At 42.4% G+C, this 23,383-nt stretch overlaps 1 protein-coding gene across 2 annotated transcripts in view; it reads left to right on the forward strand.

Moving 5' to 3' along the window:
• The window catches only part of UST (uronyl 2-sulfotransferase), a 165,390-nt gene that overhangs the window by 95,059 nt on the left and 46,948 nt on the right, over positions 1-23,383 (forward strand). For both annotated transcript variants that reach the window (XR_015948989.1, XM_035108790.3), the window contains exons 6-7: positions 108-205; positions 1,743-1,900. Coding sequence is in view for 1 of the 2 variants with exons in the window: in XM_035108790.3 (XP_034964681.3) it covers positions 108-205; positions 1,743-1,900 (256 nt within the window). In the remaining variant the exon portion in view is untranslated. The remainder of the gene's footprint in view (positions 1-107; positions 206-1,742; positions 1,901-23,383) is intronic.

The raw sequence follows: 23,383 nt of genomic DNA on the forward strand, positions 1-23,383 counted from the left end.
TTTGACAATTCGGGCCTTAGATCTGTGCTCCATCACTGGAAGACAACAGATAACTTCATAGTTCATTTACAACATTTTCTTTTCTTCCCCCCTTCCCCTTCTTTTAGGATATTAACGTATGCATTCTGGAGAACTACCCTGAATGTTCCAATCCCAGGTTATTTTATATTATTCCATATTTTTGTGGACAGCATCCAAGATGCAGGTAACTATGCTATCTCCCTTTTCAAAGTTATTTCTTACCACCTACTGGAGCTGGGGTGATTTCAGTTTTTTACTGTTCCACAGAAAACAGCAGAGAGCCCAAACTACATCATGCTGGTAATTAATCTGAAAGTCAAGGAGTTGTGCAGAATACCAGTTCACAGATTGCAAGCTGTGCCAAATGCTAAAGGATTGGACAAAAAAAGAGAGGACAGATCAACCGAGCTTTCCTTTCCTTTCTAAAATACTGAATAGAAGGAATGTAAAAGCAAGATGGCTCTATTAAGCCTCTTCTTTTCACACCTCAAAAAGCACCAATATGTCCAGAATTCAACACAGTGGTACCTCGGTTTATGAACACAATTGGTTCCGGAAGTCTGTTCATAAACTGAAGCGTTCATAAACTGAAGCGAACTTTCCCATTGAAAGTAATGGAAAGTGGATTAATCCGTTCCAGAAAGTCCGTGGAGTACTTAAACTGAAGCGTTCATAAACTGAAGCGAACTTTCCCATTGAAAGTAATGGAAAGTGGATTAATCCGTTCCAGACGAGTCCGCGGAGTACTTAAACTGAAGCATTCATAAACTGAAGCATGGGTGTAATTGGTTCCAGAAGTCTGTTCATAAACTGAAGCGAACTTTCCCGTTGAAAGTAATGGAAAATGAATTAATCCGTTCCAGATGGGTCCGCGGCGTTCATAAACCGAAAATTCATAAACCGAGGTTCCACTGTATCCAGGTTTTGCCAGAATACAGCCACCTGCCCCATACCTGACATCCGGTGTGCGGCAGGTGGAGATGCAGCGGAACCTGGTGACACAGACAATCCCTGCCAGAAGTAGACTTGAAGTTACTGACTTGAAGCTGATGTTTGGTGATTTCGGGCTGAATAGAGGCACTTTAAACTATCATGCAGAGCTCTTTCCAAACCTTGCATGCTGCCTGGAATTCCAGTGACCATCTCCTGGTGTCATAGTAACACAAAGTAATTGATGGGTGAGTGTTGCCACCCCACTGTCTAATTTGGGTACGGGAGATAAAGATTTGGCCTGCTGGCCATATAACATTCCCAACCACAAATAGGCCACTATTGATGGCTTAGATCCCTTGATTAGGCAGATCCTTTGTTGCTTTAAGTTGCTAAACCTAATGAGGTTATGCCACCTTTTACTCACCTGGTGCCCTCCAGAAATTTTAGATTACAATTCAGGTGCTGTCTGAGGCTGATAGGAGTTATAGTCCAAACCTCTGGAGGGCACCAGGTTAGTGAAAGCTGTGCTGTGCTGTGCAGGGCAAGCCATATGTCAGCTTCTTGGTATTTTGATGGCTTATAAACAAGATTATTTGAAAGACTTAAAATATGTCACAGAAACTTAGATAGAGAACATTAAAAATGATTGATATTCCGCAGTTGGTGAAATATTCTAGCTGCCTAGCAGCCTTAATATTGTGAATTGTTCTTAACTCAGATTTTATTACAGAATAAAACTTTTGTTTGCAAATTCATTTTAAAGATTATTTTCTTTTATGTTCTTTAAGGGAGCCTGGGGAATGGGCCCTTGAAAGAGCAAAAGTGAATGTGAATGAAAATTTCCTACTTGTGGGGATTCTGGAGGAATTGGAGGATGTGCTGCTTTTACTAGAAAGATTTTTACCTCATTATTTCAAGGATGTACTCAGTATCTACAAAAACCCAGGTAAATGTCTTCTGATGTATCCCTGATTGGTTTTTCTTTTTAAATAAACAAATGTAATATTCTTAAATGTCACATATAACATGCTGAAGAAGCAATAAGACAGCTGTAACTCTAATGTTCACTCTTTTAAAAATGTGTTCGTTGGATTAAAGTGCAAATAATGTTTCCATGTTCTTTGCATCTTCTGTTCAGCTATTGTTTTCAAGTAACTAAGCCCCCCTCCCCCAGAAACGCAGTATGGAAACTATGATTTAGAGATGTTTGGAGTGTCTTGCTGTAGCTAACAGAGAAGTGGCAGGCAGAGCATATGTCTCAGAAGAGGCTTCCTTCCTAACACGTCTTCCTCATTGATCCAGTTACCAACAGAACCCACTTCTAAAACGGGAAAATAGATGTAACATAAAAAAGATAACTCACAGCACATCCCTTAGCCACAGAATAAGCAAGGCTTTCTCGCAGCTCTGCAGCTGAAATGCTAGGTGCCAAGTGAATGCCAGCTTGCCCCTCCCACTATATAGGTTGGTGGTCTTTTTTCTTTTTAGAAGCACAACATCGATGTGCATTTTTCTGTTGTTTCTTTGCTGTCATCATTTTTCAAGGAAATGATCTTTTTATACATGAAACATTGTGCTTGGTATCTTTGGGGGGGGGGGCTTGGAGACATCAGAGGATCTTGTCAGTTAGTGCCATCCACAGCTAGCTTCTGCTGCAAACTTGCAATGGGTTGTATCAACAGTGGGCACTCAGCTGATGGTAAGGCTTCTATCAGAAGAATGGGGAGGGAAGCTCATCTATCTCCTCTCTAAATCCCCTTCCCCATTCTGTCAGATGAGTGACATGGCTGGATACAACTCTGAACTCGGATCATAGAATTTTTTATTTGTCTTAAGCCTCTTCTCCTGAAGAACAGTCTGCATGTGCAATAACAAGAAATGTTTTTCTTCTTCTTTGTACTGGTTTCAACTAAATCTAGCATATATAATGCTAAATCTTTTTGTGTAACAGTCAGCAGCAATAAGTGAGATGAATGCTATGTTAATTATTTTCATTTTAAGAGTAAGCTTGTGCTTCTGGTAAATAAGCACATTTCTTTTCATATAATGCCAAAAATCACGAGAAAGGGAAATTTAAACTTTGAAGAGCCAAACATGTATTAAGTATGGAAGTTAATTAATATCTTTATTCCATGCTAACTTGATTTGGCCAGAAGATGGCATTGTCCCTCTTATTTTCTCATACAATTATAAAACATGAAACTTGAATGAACAGTTACATACATTCTGTCTCTCAACTGCTCACATATTTTATATTCTGTTCAGTGAAGAGAGGATTAGTAGGCAAAACCATCTTGAGCCTGTAAGATTCAGATGTACTCTGAAAAATGCTTTGATTGGAACAGAACCATGTTTTATAAACCACTGCTTAAATAAGTGTGCCTAAAACCGATAGTTTTTGTTGTGTATTATATATGAAGTTTGCCTTCTAAAATAAATTTGTAATGGTCATAGTAATCTTTGGAGAAGGATTTATATAGGAGGAACGCAGCACTGTGCTAAGGTGAGTGTTCTGTCAGTGCAAACAGTTCGACTTCCCAGACAGGACTATCCTCCCTCTCCTTCTCCTATGCATCATTCAGAGGGTTCTTCCGAGTCAGTTTTAGGGGTAGAAGGAGGCAAGCCCCACTGAATGTCTCCTGTTGGTACTTGTTAGGTGAATCCCACCATATGTATTTTTATCATGGGAATGGACTTTCTGGTGGACTTTTGCATATCAATGATTATTTTGAAGATGTTCAGATTGAAAATAATTTTATGTTCCCTAAAATGAGGGTTCTATGAATATTAAATCAAGGACAGAAGCAGAATGGTTTGTCCCATCACATCTCAATCTGAAGCATGAAAAAAGGTGTCTTGGGCTAAGATCCAGTTCACAGATTAGTTGACAGGGATTTGTAGAATGATCACCTCTTCCCTGTGATGGCTGCACACAGTCTAGGACCGTGCTGGCGTACAGCTCGCATGGGCCCAAGAGCAAGCCTATAGGCTATATTTTTGCAATCTGTGGACTGAAGCAGACAACCACTAACAGTGCAATGATTGCTTGAAAATCTGCCACACGTCAGCTGGTAATCCATGGAAAGCAGCAATCATCTGTCTCCACTCTCACAATTTTTATTTATTTATTTTGTTTATTATAGCCTGCCTTTCCTCAAAAAAGCTCAAGGCACCTAGCAGCAAAAATAAAACCACAAGTTAACAATTCAAAACGTCGCCTTTGATTTAATACAAAAGCATGAAAACATTAAAATAGCAGCAGAAAACAGTAAGACACTAAAAATAGCACCAAAAATAGCAAGTAAAAATAAAAATTACTCAAAAAGCCTCCCCACCCCAACAGTTAAAACCGATTACAAGCTAAACGCCTTTCTGAAAGGGAATTCCACAGGTTAGCAGCTGCCACAAATAATGCCCTCTCCTAGGTCACAAACGCACACACACACACAAATACAAATGTTCAGGGGCAGCAGAATTACCAAGAGTTGGATAATCATGAGTGAACCAAATGTGAGTGGAAACACTGAAATGTAGTGCTAACTTGGACAGCCATTCCAGAAGGGATACCATGGCTGATGGTCTGGAAGGCAACTGAGAGACGAAGGAGAATCTGGGATCCCGACAACTAGATGTTTTGGAATCCATTTTACTGAAAGTTTAGGATCAGAGTCCTAAGAGACCAGCGTGTTCTTCGGAGCACTGGGAAAGACTAGGGGAGCATGGGCTGCCTCTACGCCCTGGGGAATGCAGGGTGCATGGGTTTCAGAGTTCCTGGCCTCGGCTTTAGGAAGCTGAGGGGGATCTACCAGGGAAACAAGCAAGCTGCTTTGATTGTTTCCGAGCACAATTCAAAGTGTTGGTGCTGACCTTTAAAGCCCTAAATGGAGAGTAACAAACCCTTTACCTGAAGGAGCGTCTCCACCTCCATCATTCTGCCCGGACACTGAGGTCCAGCACCGAGGGCCTTCTGGCGATTCCCTCGTTGCGAGAAGCCAAGTTGCAGGTAACTAGGCAGAGGGCCTTCTCGGTGGTGGCGCCTGCCCTGTGGAACGCCCTCGCAACAGATGTCAAAGAGGAAAACAACTACCAGACTTTTAGAAGACATCTGAAGGCAGCCCTGTTCAGGGAGGGTTTTAATGTTTAATAGATTACTGTGTTTTATTTTTCTGTTGGAAGCCGCCCAGAGTGGCTTATTATTTATTTATTTATTTATTTTATTATCTTGGACGGGATAAGCCTGCTGAAAGCTAGCCCTGCTTCCCCCAGCAAGTTGTGAGCAGGTTGTACCAAGGATGCACAAGCTCAAGGTGTTTTAATGCATCACCAGTCCCCTCCCATTGGGCTCTGAGAGTGAGTTAAAGGGTGGTGGCAGCAACTACCAGACAGTAAGACCTGACTGACAGCACTGTAGGGCTGTTGGGCAAGAAAATGGGTGCAAGAGGCTCTCCTGAGCACACACACCCTTCTCCACATTGGTTGCTCAAAACAGTAGAGGTAAACAGAGCCCATTCCTTGTCTGGAAATAAAAACAGTTGTGTAGATAGAGGGAGCTTAGTTGAAATCAGAAAATCAGTGCAGTGTAAAGGTAAAAAAGGCAAAGGACGCCTGGAGGGTTAAGGCCAGTCAAAGGCGACTATGGGGTTGCAGTGCTCATCTCGCTTTCAGGCCGAGGGAGCTGGGGTTTGTCCACAGATAACTTTCCAGGTCCTGTGGCCGGCAGGACTAAACCGCTTCTGGTGCAACGGAACACCGTGATGGAAACCAGAGCGCACGGAAATGCTGTTTCCCTTCCCACCGCAGCAGTACCTGTTTATCTACTTGCACTGGTGTGCTTTTGAACTGCTAGGTTGGAAGGAGCTGGGACAGAGCAACGGGAGCTCACCCTGTTGCGGGGATTTGAACTGCTGACCTTCTGATCAGCAAGACCAAGAGTCTCAATGGTTTAGACCACAGCGACTAGTAGAGTCAGGAGCTGAGTCTGGAATGCAGAATGAACTAGAACAGAGAGCCCATTTCTTGGTGTTACCAGTTTCTGCTCTTGAACTGGATTTTCTTTGGCAAAGAAGTGTTTGGTTGAAATTCTATAAAGTGCTAGCAGATGGAGCACAAAACAAACAGTATAGGTTCCAAGCTGACAGTGTGGATTGTTTTTTTCCTCGTAAAAGCATTTAATTATTTAAATCAAACATACTTTTCTCTGCCGTAGATATCATAAAATGATTGGACCACACCACAATCTGAACATCTGGGAGGCAGAATTAATCCATTATCTTTCCTAGTTGCACAGGCTCTTTCTCCACTAACTTTGTAGGTGGATAGGTGGAAATATAGCTTTACAATATCCTCAGCTGATATCTGTTACTTGCAGCTGAGTTCAGTAGCTGTATGACTATCCTGAATCTGAGGATAAACCAGCTTTGAATAAACCCAAAAACTAAAGAGGTAAATGACTCTGCAGTAAAACCCTCATTCCCCAAATACAAATACAGTGGAACCAATTACACCCATGCTTCAGTTTATGAACGCTTCAGTTTAAGTACTCCGCGGACTGTCTGGAACAGATTAATCCACTTTCCATTACTTTCAATGGGAAAGTCCGCTTCAGTTTATGAACGCTTCAGTTTATGAACAGACTTCCGGAACCAATTGTGTTCATAAACCGAGGTACCACTGTATTGTAGAGATGCAAATTGCATGTGAGATAGGGGAATGAACTTGCACTCATATAATGTTGAATCCAATGTGTTATGCATTATTAGAGATGTGCATTCCACATGGAATAGGATTTTAGCCTTAATTTCAGATGTTAGATAGGCTTACTTTATTTCTCCTTGACTTTGCATTATGTTGTTTACATTTTATAGTCTTTTGAGGGCACCAAGCTGTGGAGCTGTTCTTTCAGTGATCACATCTGGTTTCTTGGCATAGCAGTTACTTTGTTACAGTGTTAGTTTAGGGAGCCTCTCTTGGGGTCAGCTTGCTGATGGGCTGCTTTGTTTCTCTTCCACCATATCCATTCCCTGGCCTTGCTTTCAAATTCATTTTTTTCAGCTGCTTGCAGAGAAAAAGGTTGCTCTCCCCTTAGAACAGAAAAACCAAGGAATGATCTGATGCATGAATTTGATTAGTATCTGCAGCCATATATGTGCTACTGCATCTCTGTTATTGCCAGAAACAAGTTCACACACTTCCTTGCTGTACTCAAGCCTGAACTACCGTATGTTTCGCTCCATAAGACACACTTTTTCCCTTCTAAAAAGGGAAACTGTCTGTGTGTCTTATGGAGCGAAGGCACGGCTGCTCCTCCCTCCCCCACAGCCACCGACAGCGGCAAAGGGGCGGGGGAGGGATGAGCAGCCCGCTTTCTTGTTTTCCTCCTATAAAAACTAAGCGCGTCTTATGGCCATGTGCGTCTTATGGAGTGAAAAATACGGTGCTCCATAGTGAATTGGTAAATCTTCCTCAATTAGGTGTTTGAAACCATGCATAAAAATATAAGAAGTTCAAGCTTTTATTTTCCCTGTGTCATGACAATATTTTGCATTATGTAAAATACGACTTGTGTTTTACTTCACTTTTTAAATTTATGGTATGCACAGCTTGCTTTCCACAAAAATCGCTAAGAAATCCAAATAATAAAGTTACATAGATTAAATTTTATGCTCAAATGTAGTAAAAGAAATGTATGTGAGTCCCTAGATTCACAAGGAATCAGCAAGCTAACATCTTACATCCAGTCTCTCTCTCTCTCTCTCTCTCTCTCTCTCTCTCTCTCTCTCTCTCTCTCTCTCTCTCTCCATTCATGTGCCAGAAGATTATTCTTAAGAAGCTCAGCTTTGCAGATGATGACAACAACTTTTTCCTAATAAGCACAAAGGCCTCTGAGCACAGGGGTTTTGTTTGTTTTAATCTGAACATACTCCCAAGTTGATTGTGGTCTCTGCACATCTCTCTTGAGCTTGTAAACAGCTGTAGGAAGCCTGCCTAAGATGGAATCCTCAGAAACAGTAGGGAACCTTGAGAACCTCTGGCTTGCTTTCTGCCAGAATTAGAGAGCTCCAATCTCCTTACAGACCAGCCAGCCAGAATGAGGTCACAGGAGAAAGAAGCTTCCTGGGATTAACACGTAAGCCACAGGTCATCAAAAGGGATCCCAAGCCTAAACCATTTCCCTCCCAGTTTTTTGTCGCCATCAACCTTGCTCTTTTCCATTCTACATATATGTTAGAGAAGTTCTAGAAGGAGATGGAGTTTCATTTTAGCTTTTGGAGGAAGCAGGAAAAACCACACACACACCTCCCCGACACTCTCTTGATGTGCCGCTTAGGAGAGCAACAAGGGAGAGGTCTTATGTTGCACTCAGTAATGTTCCCAAGGTATCCACAGCTTGCAGAGCACTTGTGTCCTAGATTTTTGTCAGGGTCTCTTCCCTGGTGACAGGATAGAGACCTGCCTGCTTGTTCCTTTGACCTCCCTCTGCCATCCTGAAAGGATGCTTGTAAGTGATATAATGGACTCATTCCTCTCTGAGGATGGACTCATGGCCAAACTGTATCCAGAATTAATGTAATCAACACTGTTTTTCACCTGTATTCTGTAACAGTGACAAATTCTCCATTCCTGTTTCTGTTTTTTAAAGTTTGGGAGAAAACAAACGGATGATTATACATTCTTTTTTTGGTGTGAAGCTAAGACTTGAATCAGGACTTCATTCAACAGCTAGGCCAAAGCTTCTGATTGATTTCTGATGTGTATCAAAACATAACTCAAAAGCAAATTGAATATTTTTATCAACCCTGGAGCGGAAAAGATCAGGTGTCTATTTGCATATACTGTATTGTAAAGAAACAAGGGCACACAATCCATGTAATATGCTTCATAGCTGACGTGCAGCTCATGTATTTTGTACTCAGGTATCATAGCCAAGTACACACAAAAAAAACCTGAGTGCAACCCTACAAGGGCTTTGCCAGGAAATGGTAGGTCTGTTAATTGCTTCTGTTTCGAGAAGTAATGTCCCACTCAATTACCAAAGCCTAATAGTCCATGGCCTGTGGCAAAGAATTTGGTATTGATTGGTGCCAAATGTGGCTTTTCACTTTGCAAAAGTCTAAGAGAAACAGGAATAGATTGTTGTTTTGAATTTCAAGTACTTAGCTGTCATTCATCAAAATAAGGGCAATCTCTTAGCAAACAAAAAGGCATTATCTAGCTATTGACACCATCTCTAGATACAATGAACACATCAGCAGGATTTTGAAATATAAAAATAGATTTCAGAAGTCTGTTTTCAAAAGCCTGTGTCTACAGAATGACTGAAAACAATGTTAATTTTTCCATAAAATTCTGAACCCCATTTATCAGGCGTACTTACCAGAGGAAAAATAAATTGTTAAGACCACTGGCTTATTTTCTAGCAGCAGCTGTTTTGCTAGTGGTAGCAGCAGCAGCTCCTCATATAACATGTTTTATGATGAATGCAAGCAAAAGCCAACTTTGAAATTCCAACACTGCCTTGTACGCATAAAACATAAAACCAGTTTAAAATAACATAGCTGTTCAATGTGAGTCGTTCTCCCACCACCACCCCAGTTCACTAAATACATTCCGTATGAGTACCAGGGCCTTGTCTGTTGATTTCTCCTTGACTTGCCCTCAATATGTTTTTTATTCACCAGCTGAAACTGGTATAATAATAATAATAATAATAATAATAATAATAATAATAATAATAATAATAATAATTTATTATTTATACCGCGCCCATCTGGCTGGGTTTCCCCAGCCACTCTGAGCGGCTTCCAACAGAAAAATAAAACACAGTAATCTATTAAACATTAAAAGCCTCCCTGAACAGGGCTGCCTTCAGATGTCTTCTAAAAGTCTGGTAGTTGTTTTCCTCTTTGACATCTGTCGGGAGGGCGTTCCACAGGGCAGGCGCCACCACCGAGAAGGCCCTCTGCCTAGTTCCCTGCAACTTCGCTTCTCGCAACGAGGGAACTGACAGAAGGCCCTCGGTGCTGGTCCTCAGTGTCCGGGCAGAATGATGGAGGTGGAGACGCTCCTTTGGGTATGCTGGACCGAGGCCATTTAGGGCTTTAAAGGTCAGCACCAACACTTTGAATTGTGCTCAGAAACATACTGGGAGCCAATGTAGATCTTTCAAGACCGGTGTTATGTGGTCTCGGCGGCCGCTCCCAGTCACCAGTCTAGCTGCCGCATTCTGGATTAGTTGTAGTTTCTGAGTCACCTTCAAAGGTAGCCCCACGTAGAGCGCATTGCAGTAGTCCAAGCGGGAGATAACTACAGCATGCACCACCCTGGCTAGACAGTCTGCAGGCAGGTAGGAGCCTGCGTACCAGATGGAGCTGATAGACAGCTGCCCTGGACACAGAATTGACCTGTGCCTCCATGGACAGCTGTGAGTCCAAAATGACTCCCAGGCTGCGCACCTGGTCCTTCAGGGGCACAGTTACCCCATTCAGAACTAAGTAGTCCTCCACACCTGCCCGCTCCTGTCCCCCACAAACAGTATTTCTGTCTTGTCAGGATTCAACCTCAATCTGTTAGCCGCCATCCATCCTCCAACCGCCTCCAGACACTCACACAGGACCTTCACCGTCTTCACTGGTTCTGATTTGAAAGAGAGGTAGAGCTGGGTATCATCCGCATACTGATGGATGCCCAGCCCAAACCCCCGGATGATCTCTCCCAATGGCTGCATATAGATGTTAAAAAGAATGGGGAAGAGGACAGAACCCTGAGGCACCCCACAAGTGAGAGCCCTGGGGTCTGAACACTCATCCCCCCCACCACTTTCTGAACACGGCCCAGGAGGAAGGAGCGGAACCACTGTATAACAATGTCCCCAGCTCCCAAACCCTCTAGATCAGGGGTCCCCAGACTTACCGGCGTTTGGGCCGGTTCCCACCGCGCCGATCGCGCGGCGGGCCGGAGGAGCGCGCGCCTGTGCGGGCCGGTGGGCGGGGGAGTGCGCGCCTGTGCGCATGCGCACGGGCGCTTACTGGCGCGGCAGCGCGCTTCCAGGGTGGAAAAAGCGACGAAAATCCGTTGTGCGCATGTGTATGGGCCTCCCCCGACCCAGAAGTGCACCAGAAATGACCTCTTCCGGGTCGGGAGAGGCCCATACGCATGCGCACAAAGGATTTTCGGCGTTTTTTTCCCAACCCGGAAGAGCGCTGCCGTGCTGTGCGCCGTAAGAGCGGGCGGCGGCGGTCGTCGCGGGCCGGATTGGCAGGCCAATTGGGCCGCATCCGGCCCCCGGGCCGTAGTCTGGGGACCCCTGCTCTAGATGGTCCAGAAGGATGTTATGGTTGATGGTGTCAAAAGCCGCTGAGAGATCCAACAGGACTAGGAAACAGTTCTCACCTTTGTCCCTAGCCCGCCGGAGATCATCAACCAGGCCCCATGATGAGGCCTGAATCCCGACTGGAAGGGATCCAAATGGTCCGCTTCTTCCAGGCGTGCCTGGAGTTGTTCAGCAACCACTCGCTTGCCCAAGAATGGAGGATTTGAGACTGGGCAATAGTTGGCCATATTAGCCGCATCTAAAGATGGTTTTTTAAGAAGCGGTTTAATGACTGCCTCTTTCAGCGGGTCTGGGAATACTCCCTCATAGAGGGAAGCATTTACTACCCCACAGAGCCCATCACCCAGCCCTTCCCGGCTCGCTTTTATTAGCCAGGATGGGCAAGGGTCAAGGAGACAAGTGGTTGGTTTCACTTGTCCAAGCAGCCTGTCCACATCCTCGGAGGTAACAGATTGAAATTGATCCCATGAAACATGACTAGACAGGGCTCCAGCACTCTCCCGCCCCGGCCCTGCTCCCACAGTGGAGTCTACCAACCTCCGAATCTGAGCGACTTTATCTGCAAAAAACTTTGCAAAAGCATTGCAGGAGATATTGGGGTCCCTATCAGGCCCCGATGACGAAGGTGGTTCGGATAGATAGTGAACCACCTGGAACAGTCTCCTGCTGCTGTTTTCTGCAGATGCGATAGAAACCGTGAAGAAGGTCCTCTTCGCCGTCGCCATTGCCACTTGGTAGGCTCAAACGTGAGCCCTAGCCCGTGTTCGGTCGGATTCAGAATGAGTTTTCCGCCACCGGCGCTCTAGCCGTCTCAGCAACTGTTTCATCACCCTCAGCTCCGGGGAAAACCACGGGGCTGTCCGGGCTCCATGCAATCGGAGAGGGCACTTCAGAGCCAAACAGTCAATAGCCCTGGTTAACTCCACATTCCAGCGGGCCACCAGGGAATCGGCTGAGAGGCCATCAACATGGGATAAAGCATCCCCTACCACTCTCCCCTAAGTTCAAGTTCTTTTGTAGATATACAAAGCCCTGAACTGCTGTAAGGTACTGTAATAAAAACAGTAATAATAATAATAATAATAATAATAATAATAATAATAATAATATGACATCCCCTTATAATAAGTCACCGTGTGTTTTTTTGAGGAAAAAAGTTATAGACGGTGTCTTAAAAAAAGGGAAACACAGTACTCCTTTTTAAGCCCCCCCCCCCAATCTCAGCGGCTTCAAAAGAGAATATAGAGAGACTTGCATAGAGTTCTCCAAGTCTTCCCCCTTTAAGTCCCTGATCTTGGAGGCTTAAAAGAGGAGCAGGAGGAGAGTCACAAACCTTTTACCAAGTCTCTCTTCCAATCTATGCCTCCAAGGATGAGAGGGGAAACTTGCAAAAGGCTTTAAACAGGCCTCACGCTTCTGTTTGAGCAGTTTTGAAGCATCTCTGAAGAAGATTGCATGAGACACCTATTTTGAAATGAATTTTAGGGATTTAATTGCCACTCAGCTGATGAATGTAATGCAAATTGTGTTGCCCTGGCTGTGCAGTCTTGTTCCTGGGAACAAGATCATGTAGCCAATGCAGAATTAAACCTTGTCCTCCCATCCTGTTGACATCTGTTATGGGTCTGGGCACATATTTTTTTTGGGGGGGGGGAGCCAAACTAGATGTATTGGCAGGCCAGGATTGGCCTATGGGCCAGAGGTTCTCCACCCGTGGCTTATGGTTTCATGTTTTTTCAGACATTAAGTATCATTTGTTGCTTTGATGAAACAACAAACTATGGTAAAGTATCAATGGACACTATAGCTTCTGAATTCTTCCCTCAGCCATATGCACCCAAGGCTCACTCAGGCTTGTTTACAGTTTATTGAGATGTCCAAACATGGCCTTGGGGGACTTGTTTTAAACCAGGATTTATTTGTTCAGAATTGTTGGTTGTGTTGATAAATTTGCTATGCTCGTGTCTTAATTTGTTCCAGGGTCAGCATTGGGCATCTGCTTTCAGTTCTAAAGCCTCGTGTGCTCTTGAGGGGATGCAGAATTCATTTCCTTTAGCTGTGCATAATTACAGAGCATTTACCACACAACAACAAGAAGGGAACAGACTTCCAGATCAGAGGGTGACTTCTGCAGCCCAACTTGACCCTGGTATCTTTCTTCCCAGAAATTAAGCACTGATTATGCCAGCAAACCTATCAATGGCTGTGCAGTATTTCACATATTGCCCTGATGACCTTGAGTGCATTAGTGAGCATAAGTGTTTGTCAAACATGTTTTCATGGCAGTCATGCAACTGTTAAACCAGGTTGACAAAAAGAAGTTGAAATGAGAAAAAAAGCTATATGAATCAGTTGCTGGAGATGTTGGAAAAGGAGTGAAATCTTATTCCAGTAACACAATAAAATTCTGGTTTGGGCTGAATACACTCAGGATCAAGATGATAGACTTCAATAAATGTTGAACATTCTGTTGTACAAATTAAGATTTATAGAAGGATTATCTATGTTGAGTTTGCATCAGTTTGGCCAGTTATGGTCTACTGACTGAAATTTTAATACACTCTTTAGCAAGGTCTTTTGTGCTTTTCATAAAAGAAATTCCAGCGCAAATTTTGCCTGTTTTAGAAATTGACTGATGGCATATAGCATATTCTCTTAGTGATTTCTCCATGTTGTGAATTTTATTGTTTTCTCTTTTAACTTGTAGCACAACTTATAAGTCTTCTACTCATTTTAATAATGGTTTTATTGGAACAAAAGACTCAAGAAACCCTGGGTGATAACTAACACTTCCCTTCCACTGAGCCTGTCAGTGAAATGGGAGAGGGAGACAATTTTTGGTGACCCCATCTCCCCCTACACCCTCACTTCCAAATCTACTCTGGAGGGGCTCCCAACTCTCCACATAGCAGTTTTTAGGAGGTGCAGAAAGTGGAGGGGGATAGTATTGCCTTCCATCAGCAGAGGTGAAGCATTTGTTTGTTCTTTTCAAAGGAATTTATAGAATGAAATTTCTGACAAGTTCTAATTTAGTATAAAATAAGTATATTTCAGAGAAGAGATGTGTTGATCTTGCTGTATGCTATTGCATATTCCACTTGTTAAAGAAAAATAATTTTAATACATTAATCTGAAACAAGCACAAAGCAATTCTGTCTCCTGTGCAGTGAAGAACTTTCATATTCTGTATATTACGTGCCTTTCAGTAATTCACAGACAGATGCCACACAGTACTTTGGTATATTTTGGTAGCATTTTATAATGGCAGATTAATGTTTTGGTTTGTAATTGGTGAAGGAAGAACCAATGAATACCTAGAAATGAATTCTTAAGAATAACCTCTGTATATGAATTTCAGCACAAGGGGTTGGCTTTGAAGCAGAGTTCAAATATGCTCTTTAGAATGCTTTTTATGCAAGCACACTCAAAAAAGTTCTGGAATACTTGAATTTCATTGGGGGTTAAACCTCATTTAGGAGCAAAACAGGGCAAGCATGAAAAGACATTTGGGAACATGTTAATCACTGCAATGTGTCTCCATGTATTCTAATATTTAAAGTAAACATACAGTAGAGTCTTTTTACTATCATTTTGGGAAAAGAAGTTAACCTGTAAAAGTTTGACACCTGAAATTCCCAACCCCCATTCTCTTGCCGATTTCCTCTGTTCATTAAGTAGCTTGTGCTAATATATCATAGACACCAGAGGGAGGAGAATGTTTCTTTTCTGAAAAAATACAATTAAAGGGTGGAGCAACATCTACACATAACACAGTTCTTCCCGTAAACTATTGGATTTCTATATTAGGAATTCTAAGGTGGTTTGTGCAGCAGATAAAGGACAAAGTGGGGAAATTATTGTGAAGAAAATTATGTATGAACATAACTTATTCCAAAATGTGAGGTGGAAATTAGTGCATAGGAGATGTATGATTTTAAGCTTCAGGCATCATTTTCAGGAGGAATTGGTTTTAGCAATTTTGAGAGTCAACAGTAGTTGCCAGAGTTCCTTATCAAATAAATGAACTATTTGTATAACAAAAGGAGGAATAGATACCAAGTACAGAGTAGACATTGAAAACATAAATGTACATCCCCAGCTGTAGGCGCTTGAGGTTGCATCGTATTCCTGTTGAAGACCAAAGGGGATACTTTGTGATTATTCTTTCAAAGATACCCCAAAAGGTGCTTAAAAGTATGGTAGGGTGGTTTATTTTTAAGAGTTGTATTTCAGGGGACTGCTGCTATCTTAGATTTAATCCCAGGTAATTGAGATTAGGATTACAGTTTAAGGCTCTAAATAACGTGGGACCCAAATTCCTAAAGGAATACCTCTGTATTGAGATCTGTAGGAGAGGTCCTTCTGTTGTCTAACCGCTGGGTAAAGCCTACAGTGACACAAGGTAGGGCCTTCTCTGTGGTGACACCTCATTTATAGATCTTCCCTCCAAGATACGACTGGCACTTTTGCTAACTGGTTTTTGAAGTCCTCTTCACCCAACCCACTTTGAAGGGGGTTAATCTAGATGAGATCAACTGTGAACTGCAGTGTTAGTTCTGGTTGTTATTTGCATTTTATTGTTTTAAGGTATTTATGTTTTGGATTTTAGCCTGTAGCACTATTTGAGCCTCCAAGACCATGTGCCAGGCAGGAGAGCAGGACTGCATATGTTCATCCATGTGTGCCCCTGCATCCCATTCCAGCTCCTCTCCAAGGCTCCCTGGGGTTGGAGGAATGTCTGCAGTAAGGAAGCCTGCCAAATGAGATCAGGGTCCCAGCTTACAGGGACGGCCTAGGCGTTTTTGGTAGGCTGTCCTTTTGCAGGAGAGCCTTGGAAAGGGGCTGGCGCAGACTGCATCAGTACAGACAGGATGTATCTGTATGACCCCTCTCTTCCTCGTACATTAATAGTCACATGGTATTGAAAACTCAGTTATTCAGGCTTGTGTTATCACTTCATGCGATCAGAGAAAAACTCAGGTTTATAAACATTAAACAACCTATTAAATAACCATGAAATCTGTACAAAGCTGTAATGGTTTAAAATATTTTCAGAAGTCTGAGTCTCCATTGTGATTCACCAAAAGCTTGCTGGTGTTTGCAAATCTGAGCTGAATTGCAAGCAGACTCCCTCTCCACATGTTAGTGTTTTGTTAGAAATCATACTCAGCAGATTTTTCATGGTTGTAACTTGAGACAGTTCAAACTTTGGTGGCTTCGGCTATTTTTTTCCATTGTGTGTTTTGTTCAAACTTCAATTCAGGTGACTTAAAGTTGCACTGATGATACAGTCTTTTGCAGCCGAGTAGTGAGTTAGCTGCAAGCTTGCTATATTTTCATAACTTGGGCAGTTGGGGCAGGATTTTATAACAAACTTAGGACCTATTAAAGCATTTCATTTTTAGGAAGCAGGGTGGAATGGCTTTATGGCTCTTCCTGCCCCTCTGTTACTAGCCTCTTATCATTATACAGTGATGAAACAACTAAGGAGTACATTATTCCAACTTTTTCATACCACGTAGGCCACAAGAGTACTTTGACATGGAACCTGTGGGCTACACACTGGGGGGGGGTGAGCCCAAAATTTGATGCTCCCCCCAGCCTTCTGACAGGGTCCTAGAACCCTCTCACCTCCTTCCCAAACCTGAGAAAGCACTAGCTAGGCGGGAAGACTCTAGGACCATGTCAGAGCCTTCATTGTCTCCTTCCCAAAGCCTAGTGCCTCCTTACCCAGCTTTGGGAAGGCATCACAAGGACTTGCAGGGAGGGGAGGATTCAATGTTGTTGAGGGCTATGTGTTGGACCATCTTGATCTTGTGGTTGCCAGGCAGCCATTTTAATTACCGTATTTTTCCATGTACAGTGGTACCTCGGTTTAAGTACACAATTGGTTCCGGAGGTCTGTACTTATCATGAAGCATACTTAACCTGAAGTGAACTTTCCCATTGAAAGTAATGGAAAGTGGGTTAATCCGTTCCAGACAGTCCGTGGAGTACGCAACCTGAAGCGTACTTAACCCGAGGTATGAGTGTAATTGGTTCTGGAAGTCCGTACTTAACCTGAAGCGTACTTAACCTGAAGCGAACTTTCCCATGGAAAGTGGATTAATCCGTTCCAGACGGGTCCGCGGAGTACTTAAACTGAAAGTACTCAAACCGAAGCGTACTTAAACTGATGTATGACTGTATAAGACTAGGTTTCCCCCCTAAAAAATAATGTTCAAAATTTGGGGCATCTTATACATGGATAGAACTCCCCCCCCCCATTTTCTTAAATCGGAGTCCCCCTTCTACACGAGGGCATCTTATAGATGGAAAAAGGCGTTACCCCTTCTGCCCACTCTGCACCAGATAAAATGTAAAGCAATTGGATCACCCATAATGGTGGAGTCATACGTAAATGTTTGAAACTGTTTGGAATACTTGAGTACTAGTATCCTACAAACTGAGATTGACACGTTTCCCTTTTTTAGATGTTGCACAAACAGCAAAACTGAAGTTTACACTAGTACATTATGCTGATCTTTACTGGATAAATACTGAGACAGACCACTTTCTCAGTCTTGTCATTAGTTTGTTTGGTTAAAATTGTTCTGAGAAGTTCTATTTTAAAATATTAAAATGTGAACGTCTAGGATTACAGTTTGAAAAAAATAGGACTTGAAAACAGATTTATAGTTTCAGAGTTGCTTTAAATTTCATTTGGCAAAAGCAAATACCTAGGCATTTTTCCTGTTCCAATAAGCTTACCAAGCTTAATAAATTCCAGAAGTTCAAATCTTTTTTCCCCCTGCAAGAACAGCTGGAGTGTCCTAAAAGTATTTGTGACTGCTTTTCTAATGTAACTCACTCCCCTTTGATTTTTGGTCCTTTGAATTCTTCAGCTTTTTTGTAGTTAACTTGAATGGGTGCATTTTCTTCTTATGATTATGCCTCATTTCTCCATGTTGCAGATGTCTCATTATTTTATAAAGCATCAAGCTATGGTATTAAGTAATAAATCAAAGCACAAAGAAACATTGTAGAAATCAGATGTCACTTCTGGCTCTTAGAATTGCTGAAACAAGCATCTAATTTTGTATTTTTTTAATGTGTCACCTCATTCACAATATTCAAGGCAGCTTCTAGAAACAAATCTAATAATAAAATATAAACATATAAATAATTTTGAGAACTTGCCTGCTGAAGGTTATATTTCAACTTCATTGACATAATAAATGTGGTACATGTCCTTGTAACCTTCTAAATACCAGTAGATCTAATGTTTTAGTATCCACACCATACATCAGGGGTGGCTAACCTCTCTTTTGGACCTGTAGCCAACTCTCCAGAGAACAAACATCAAAAGTGGGTATGGCTGAAGCGTAGAAGTATGGTGAGAACTGCCGTCTTCAAGGGTGCTTTCCAAAAGGGAGACCTGTAGAAGCAGTCAATAAATATATGTACAGTGGTACCTTGGTTCTCAAACTTAATCTGTTCCGGAAGTTCATTCAACTCCCAGAATGTTCGAAAACCAAGGCACGGCTTCCAATTGGCTGCAGTACTTTTTCAAAATTAAGTAACAAATTGGGGGTGGGTATTAGGGACACAGATAAAAAACCTATGGTGTGCCTGGCGCAGGCCACAGGTTAGTCACCGCTGCCCATACATACATGGCTGCATATACACACCTTTAAAGCACATTCTTTCCCTCAAAGAATCTGAGCCCTGTAGTTTACGCTTTGCAGAGTTACAATTCTTCACAAACTAACAGTATCAAGAATTCTCTGAAGGATGGGAAATACACTTCAAATGTGCTTTAAAGGTGTCGTGTGTAGAATTTGTTTCAAGCTCCCTTTTGTTAAAAAGGGGAGAAGTTCAATCTTCTCAGGACTAATGAATATTGCACAGGCAAAGCACTCTGTTTTTCCCCTGCTGTAATCTTAATGGGGGGCCTTCATTTAAATTTGATGTGAATGCATTTTTTCGAGGCTACTGGGCTTCAAAATTTGCTCATGGGACAAATTAGTATGGCTAACATTTTTATTAAAAACCTGACCCTTCTCTATGCTTTTTAGCAACAGTTTGGCATGCAGAAATGAAGCAGGTGAAACGTCTCTTACTGTTAGGTGATGGGTTAATTTTTAGCTTCCTGGGGACTTTGCAGATGTAATCCTGGGTCTCTCAAATTGTAGTTTGTAAATTGGGAGCCAGAGCACTCCTTCTCCAACCCATCTTGTGCAGATTTTCTCATTCCTTTGTTGGCTTTAATCATGGTTTAGTATTACATTGACATTGGTGCTAATAATGAGCAATCAGGCTTTAACAAATAAATCTGTTTGCTGCAGCGGGTGTGGTCCTATTCTCTAGTAAGCATGATGAGCATCCAGCCTTTCCCCCCAATTTTGAAGCTGCTGAGGTGGAAGAGTATTGCCCAAATGATCTGCCCAGTGATTCCTGCCACCTGTAGGGAGAAAGGTTGGGGATTGTTTGGCAGCTGCGTAGCCAAGGTGCCCAAAGCACTTTGCCCAAGGAGAGTCAATCAAGTGGGGAATACTGGTTGTTATGTTCTCTAGGCAGCAGCACATGTTCCCTTGGGGAAAGCCAGGGAGGGAACATGGGCTGCCCCTGCCTATGTGACAAGCAGTGTGTCTTCAGGCAGTATATCCCCAACCACACGGGAAATGCCCCGGGTGGGAGGGTGGCAACTACAATTTTGGGCTTGACAAGAAGGGCTAAGATCAATCCATTTTCCAAATACATTTCTAATCCTGATATGTACTAGCCTACCTGGTTATGTAGTCAAGTCACTTTTCTGTGCTTCCTAGCCTACATTCTTGTTCATTCTGTTTCCTCCTTCATAGTCTCTCTGGAGAGACTCCGTGGCTGTTGACATTGGGTTTTCTGGATCTTGTACTTTCTCTTTGCATTGGTTGCTGTATTTGGGCTGTCTTTATGGCTTCTAAATGTGCCCATTCTCTACAGGACTTGTGGAGGGGCTTGCTATTCATGTCATTTAATGTGTTACTCAGCCAAAAAGGAAGCAGTTGGAGTGAGTCAAATGGTAGGCAAGTTACTTGATTTCTAGCTAATATGTTGTAATTGGGATTGGAGGTAGGATAAACTTTAAGAACAAATAAGCTTATGGACTACTATAGTTGACTGTTGACTATTGTTTATGATATAATCAAGGTGATGTTTCAATTATATGAAAGTGATTGCAGAATATCATGCTTGAGACTCAGAATAGCTTCCTGGATTATTCATAGTCCAACCTCCGAATATGCAGCCGTCCCATTCCAGGCTTTTCAAAACACTTCATTGTGAGCTTAGGTTAACTGTTTATCTGAATTTTCAGCAAGTGGCAAAAAGTGTGAGATGTAATATAGTGCAAGCAGGCACCCAACCACTCACACAACAGGCCTTGTCTTTCCTTCCCTACCCCTGCAGCCCACTATGTGTCCCCAAACATGCTCTGGAGGATTGGGGTACAGCGGGCTGAGGGAGGAGAAAATATTTAAAAAACAAAAAACAAAAACAGAAGTCCCATTGCACAACCATATTTCTGTTGCGTGAACAGATGGACATCATTGAATGTCACTTTAAATTAATTTTTTTCTGAGATAATCAGCTGCTTGGAAATACACTCTTGTCGGAATAGTTGATCTCTACTTTTGTGCCTCTCGTGCATAAATGGGATACATTTAAGCTGTTGGCACTCAGTGCCTTGGAATAACTTAAATAAGTTGATTCCTTGTATCAGGAAGAAGCTCTGATGCTTTCTAGTCTGACATTTCCTTCTCATGTTAATAGTGCATGACTAAAGCAGAGCCATGTGTTCAACCAGCAACTTGTTGGCTATTCTCCGCCCGCCCCCCGCCAAAGTTTAGCTTGATGCTTTCGTTCATGCTACTAATCTTTTGTCTCACCTAGTTTTGACTGGGTCAGCAACATTGCAGACAAACGACAGCCACCTCAAGAAGTTTAGTCTGAGAAAACTTTATGGACAATGGCCAGAGTCCTTTTATTTGGAAATAATAGTTGTTTCTTATTGTATGGCAGCCAACTAAGGGTAGATTCTCTACATCTGGTTTTCAGTAGTACATAGCAATGCTATTGTGGAGGCAAGGGTAGAGGATATAAACACCTGAGTTCCAATATACCTGTGTGTAGTTGGGAGGGCTAGCTGTGCAAACCTAATGGGCAGGTTCAATTCCAGGTAGTCCTGCTGTGGGGTCAAGGCAGCACTAATTCATCTTCCTGAGTGCAATTAACTTTATGAGTAGAAATGTAAAAGGTGGCTGGCACAGAATCTATGATGTTACACCCTGTTTATGGAGCTGGAATCTTTGGAATTTTGGATTGAACTCTGTATGAGCAGTGTTCAAAACTCCCATTGTTCTAGACATATTTTGTGACAGGGAATTTGATTAGCACAAGCAGTTTCTGAGCTCTGGGCACAGTATTGCGCCTAAGATTTCCAATTAAAACTTAAGAGAGGAAGAAAAGGAGGACCTTTTTCTGTCTCCACACTTCCAGCTACTCTCTGAAGACTGGAGAAGAGACCCTCTTAAGAATATTAGGGGGGTGGGCAGGGGAAAGACTAGACTATGAGAAAAATGAACATTATATTTTAACTGCAGTTCATTCATTTTTAGCTTTGTGTTCTTGTTATAAAGAATGTGCCCATAGCCTAGATTTAAGGTGCAATTTAGCTCCTAGCTTTCATATCTCAGTTTCTAACACTGTGTACAAGTTACCTAAGAGGTTCTAGACATTCACAACATGATCGCTTAATCCAGCTCACACAGCAATTTTTGCCAGAAACCACTGTGAGGTACAGTACTAATCTAAATCACACACGCCCTACACACACCCTCTAGTCTCCCCTCCACCATAGAGCAAATACCAGGAACAGGAGATGGTTGAAACAGTACAGATCAAAAGGTATATCACCACCAACCCTTAACAACTTCCTCAGTCAAATGAAGGTTTCTCCCCGTAGTAATATTTTGTTAAACTCCTGTCTTAATGCCCATTGACATCACCATCCAAGCTGCTGATCAGAAACAAAGCATTGGCTGTGTGATTCCCCACAGCTTTCTTGTCCATACTCAGATTGTCACTTTTTGTATCGCTCTCAAGCCACACATTTCACATTGACGGAGGCTGCTTGCCTGGATGTGAAGATTCACAATGGTGGTAGCCCACACAGTATGTAGCCCAAGCAATAGGGTGTAGATTTGCTCACCAATAGTGATATGTTTTCAGCAGCCCTCTAATGATTACTGTAAACATTATTTAGCCCTGTAATTAAAATGAATAAAGGCGATGTGTGTGCTATGAAAGGAAATTTGTAATTTTACCATTCAAGAAGCAACATTTCCTAGGGTTGTATTTTAAAAAGAAATTGGCCTCCTACTGGCCAGATATAGGAAATTGGCCTCCTACTGGCTGGAAAGATCTATGTAAAGGTAATTCATAAAACCCAATTTTCCTTACTATTAGGAAAGTCACCAGTCTAGAGAGAGCATTGGAGATGTACAAAGACTATGAGAACTCTGGTGATCACACACATACACACACCCCACATCCTCTTTTCCCTGTTTCATCTTAGTCTAGGTGAGGAACACAGCCAAGGATTCCCTTTCCAAAGGACATAGGAAACCTCGGAAAAAGCTGCATTGATTTCACTTGGGCATTTCGAAACTTTGGGATCTCCCTGCCCCGCCCCCCACCTCTTTTCATTTTGTTTGCTTACTTTACTTTTCTGAAGCACGTCTTAGTTTTTAGCAGTAGATACTCTTTCCCTGTAGGGTCGGGTTGAGGAAAGCCTTTATTCTAACTTACTGGCTGTTGGCCAGAAAAGTCGGGCTCTGTGTCAAAAGCAGTGTACTTTAAAGAGACAGTGTTTCATTTCCCATTCTGATATTCTTTTGTCTGTCTGTCTCCTTTCCTTTTTTAAATGCCAGATGTCCCCAGCCTTTGACCACCCTCAGACTTAGTATATATAATAAGTGCTGTGAAGTGTTCAAACTTGAGTGAAGGGGAAATGGGAACTTTCTTCCTAATGTGTAACTGTCAGTAATGTTACTGTTAATCGCTGAACTTACAGGGGAA

The sequence above is a fragment of the Zootoca vivipara genome, chromosome 3 (genome assembly GCF_965207765.1).
Source record: "Zootoca vivipara chromosome 3, rZooViv2.hap1.1, whole genome shotgun sequence".
Classification (NCBI taxonomy): Eukaryota; Metazoa; Chordata; class Lepidosauria; order Squamata; family Lacertidae; genus Zootoca; species Zootoca vivipara.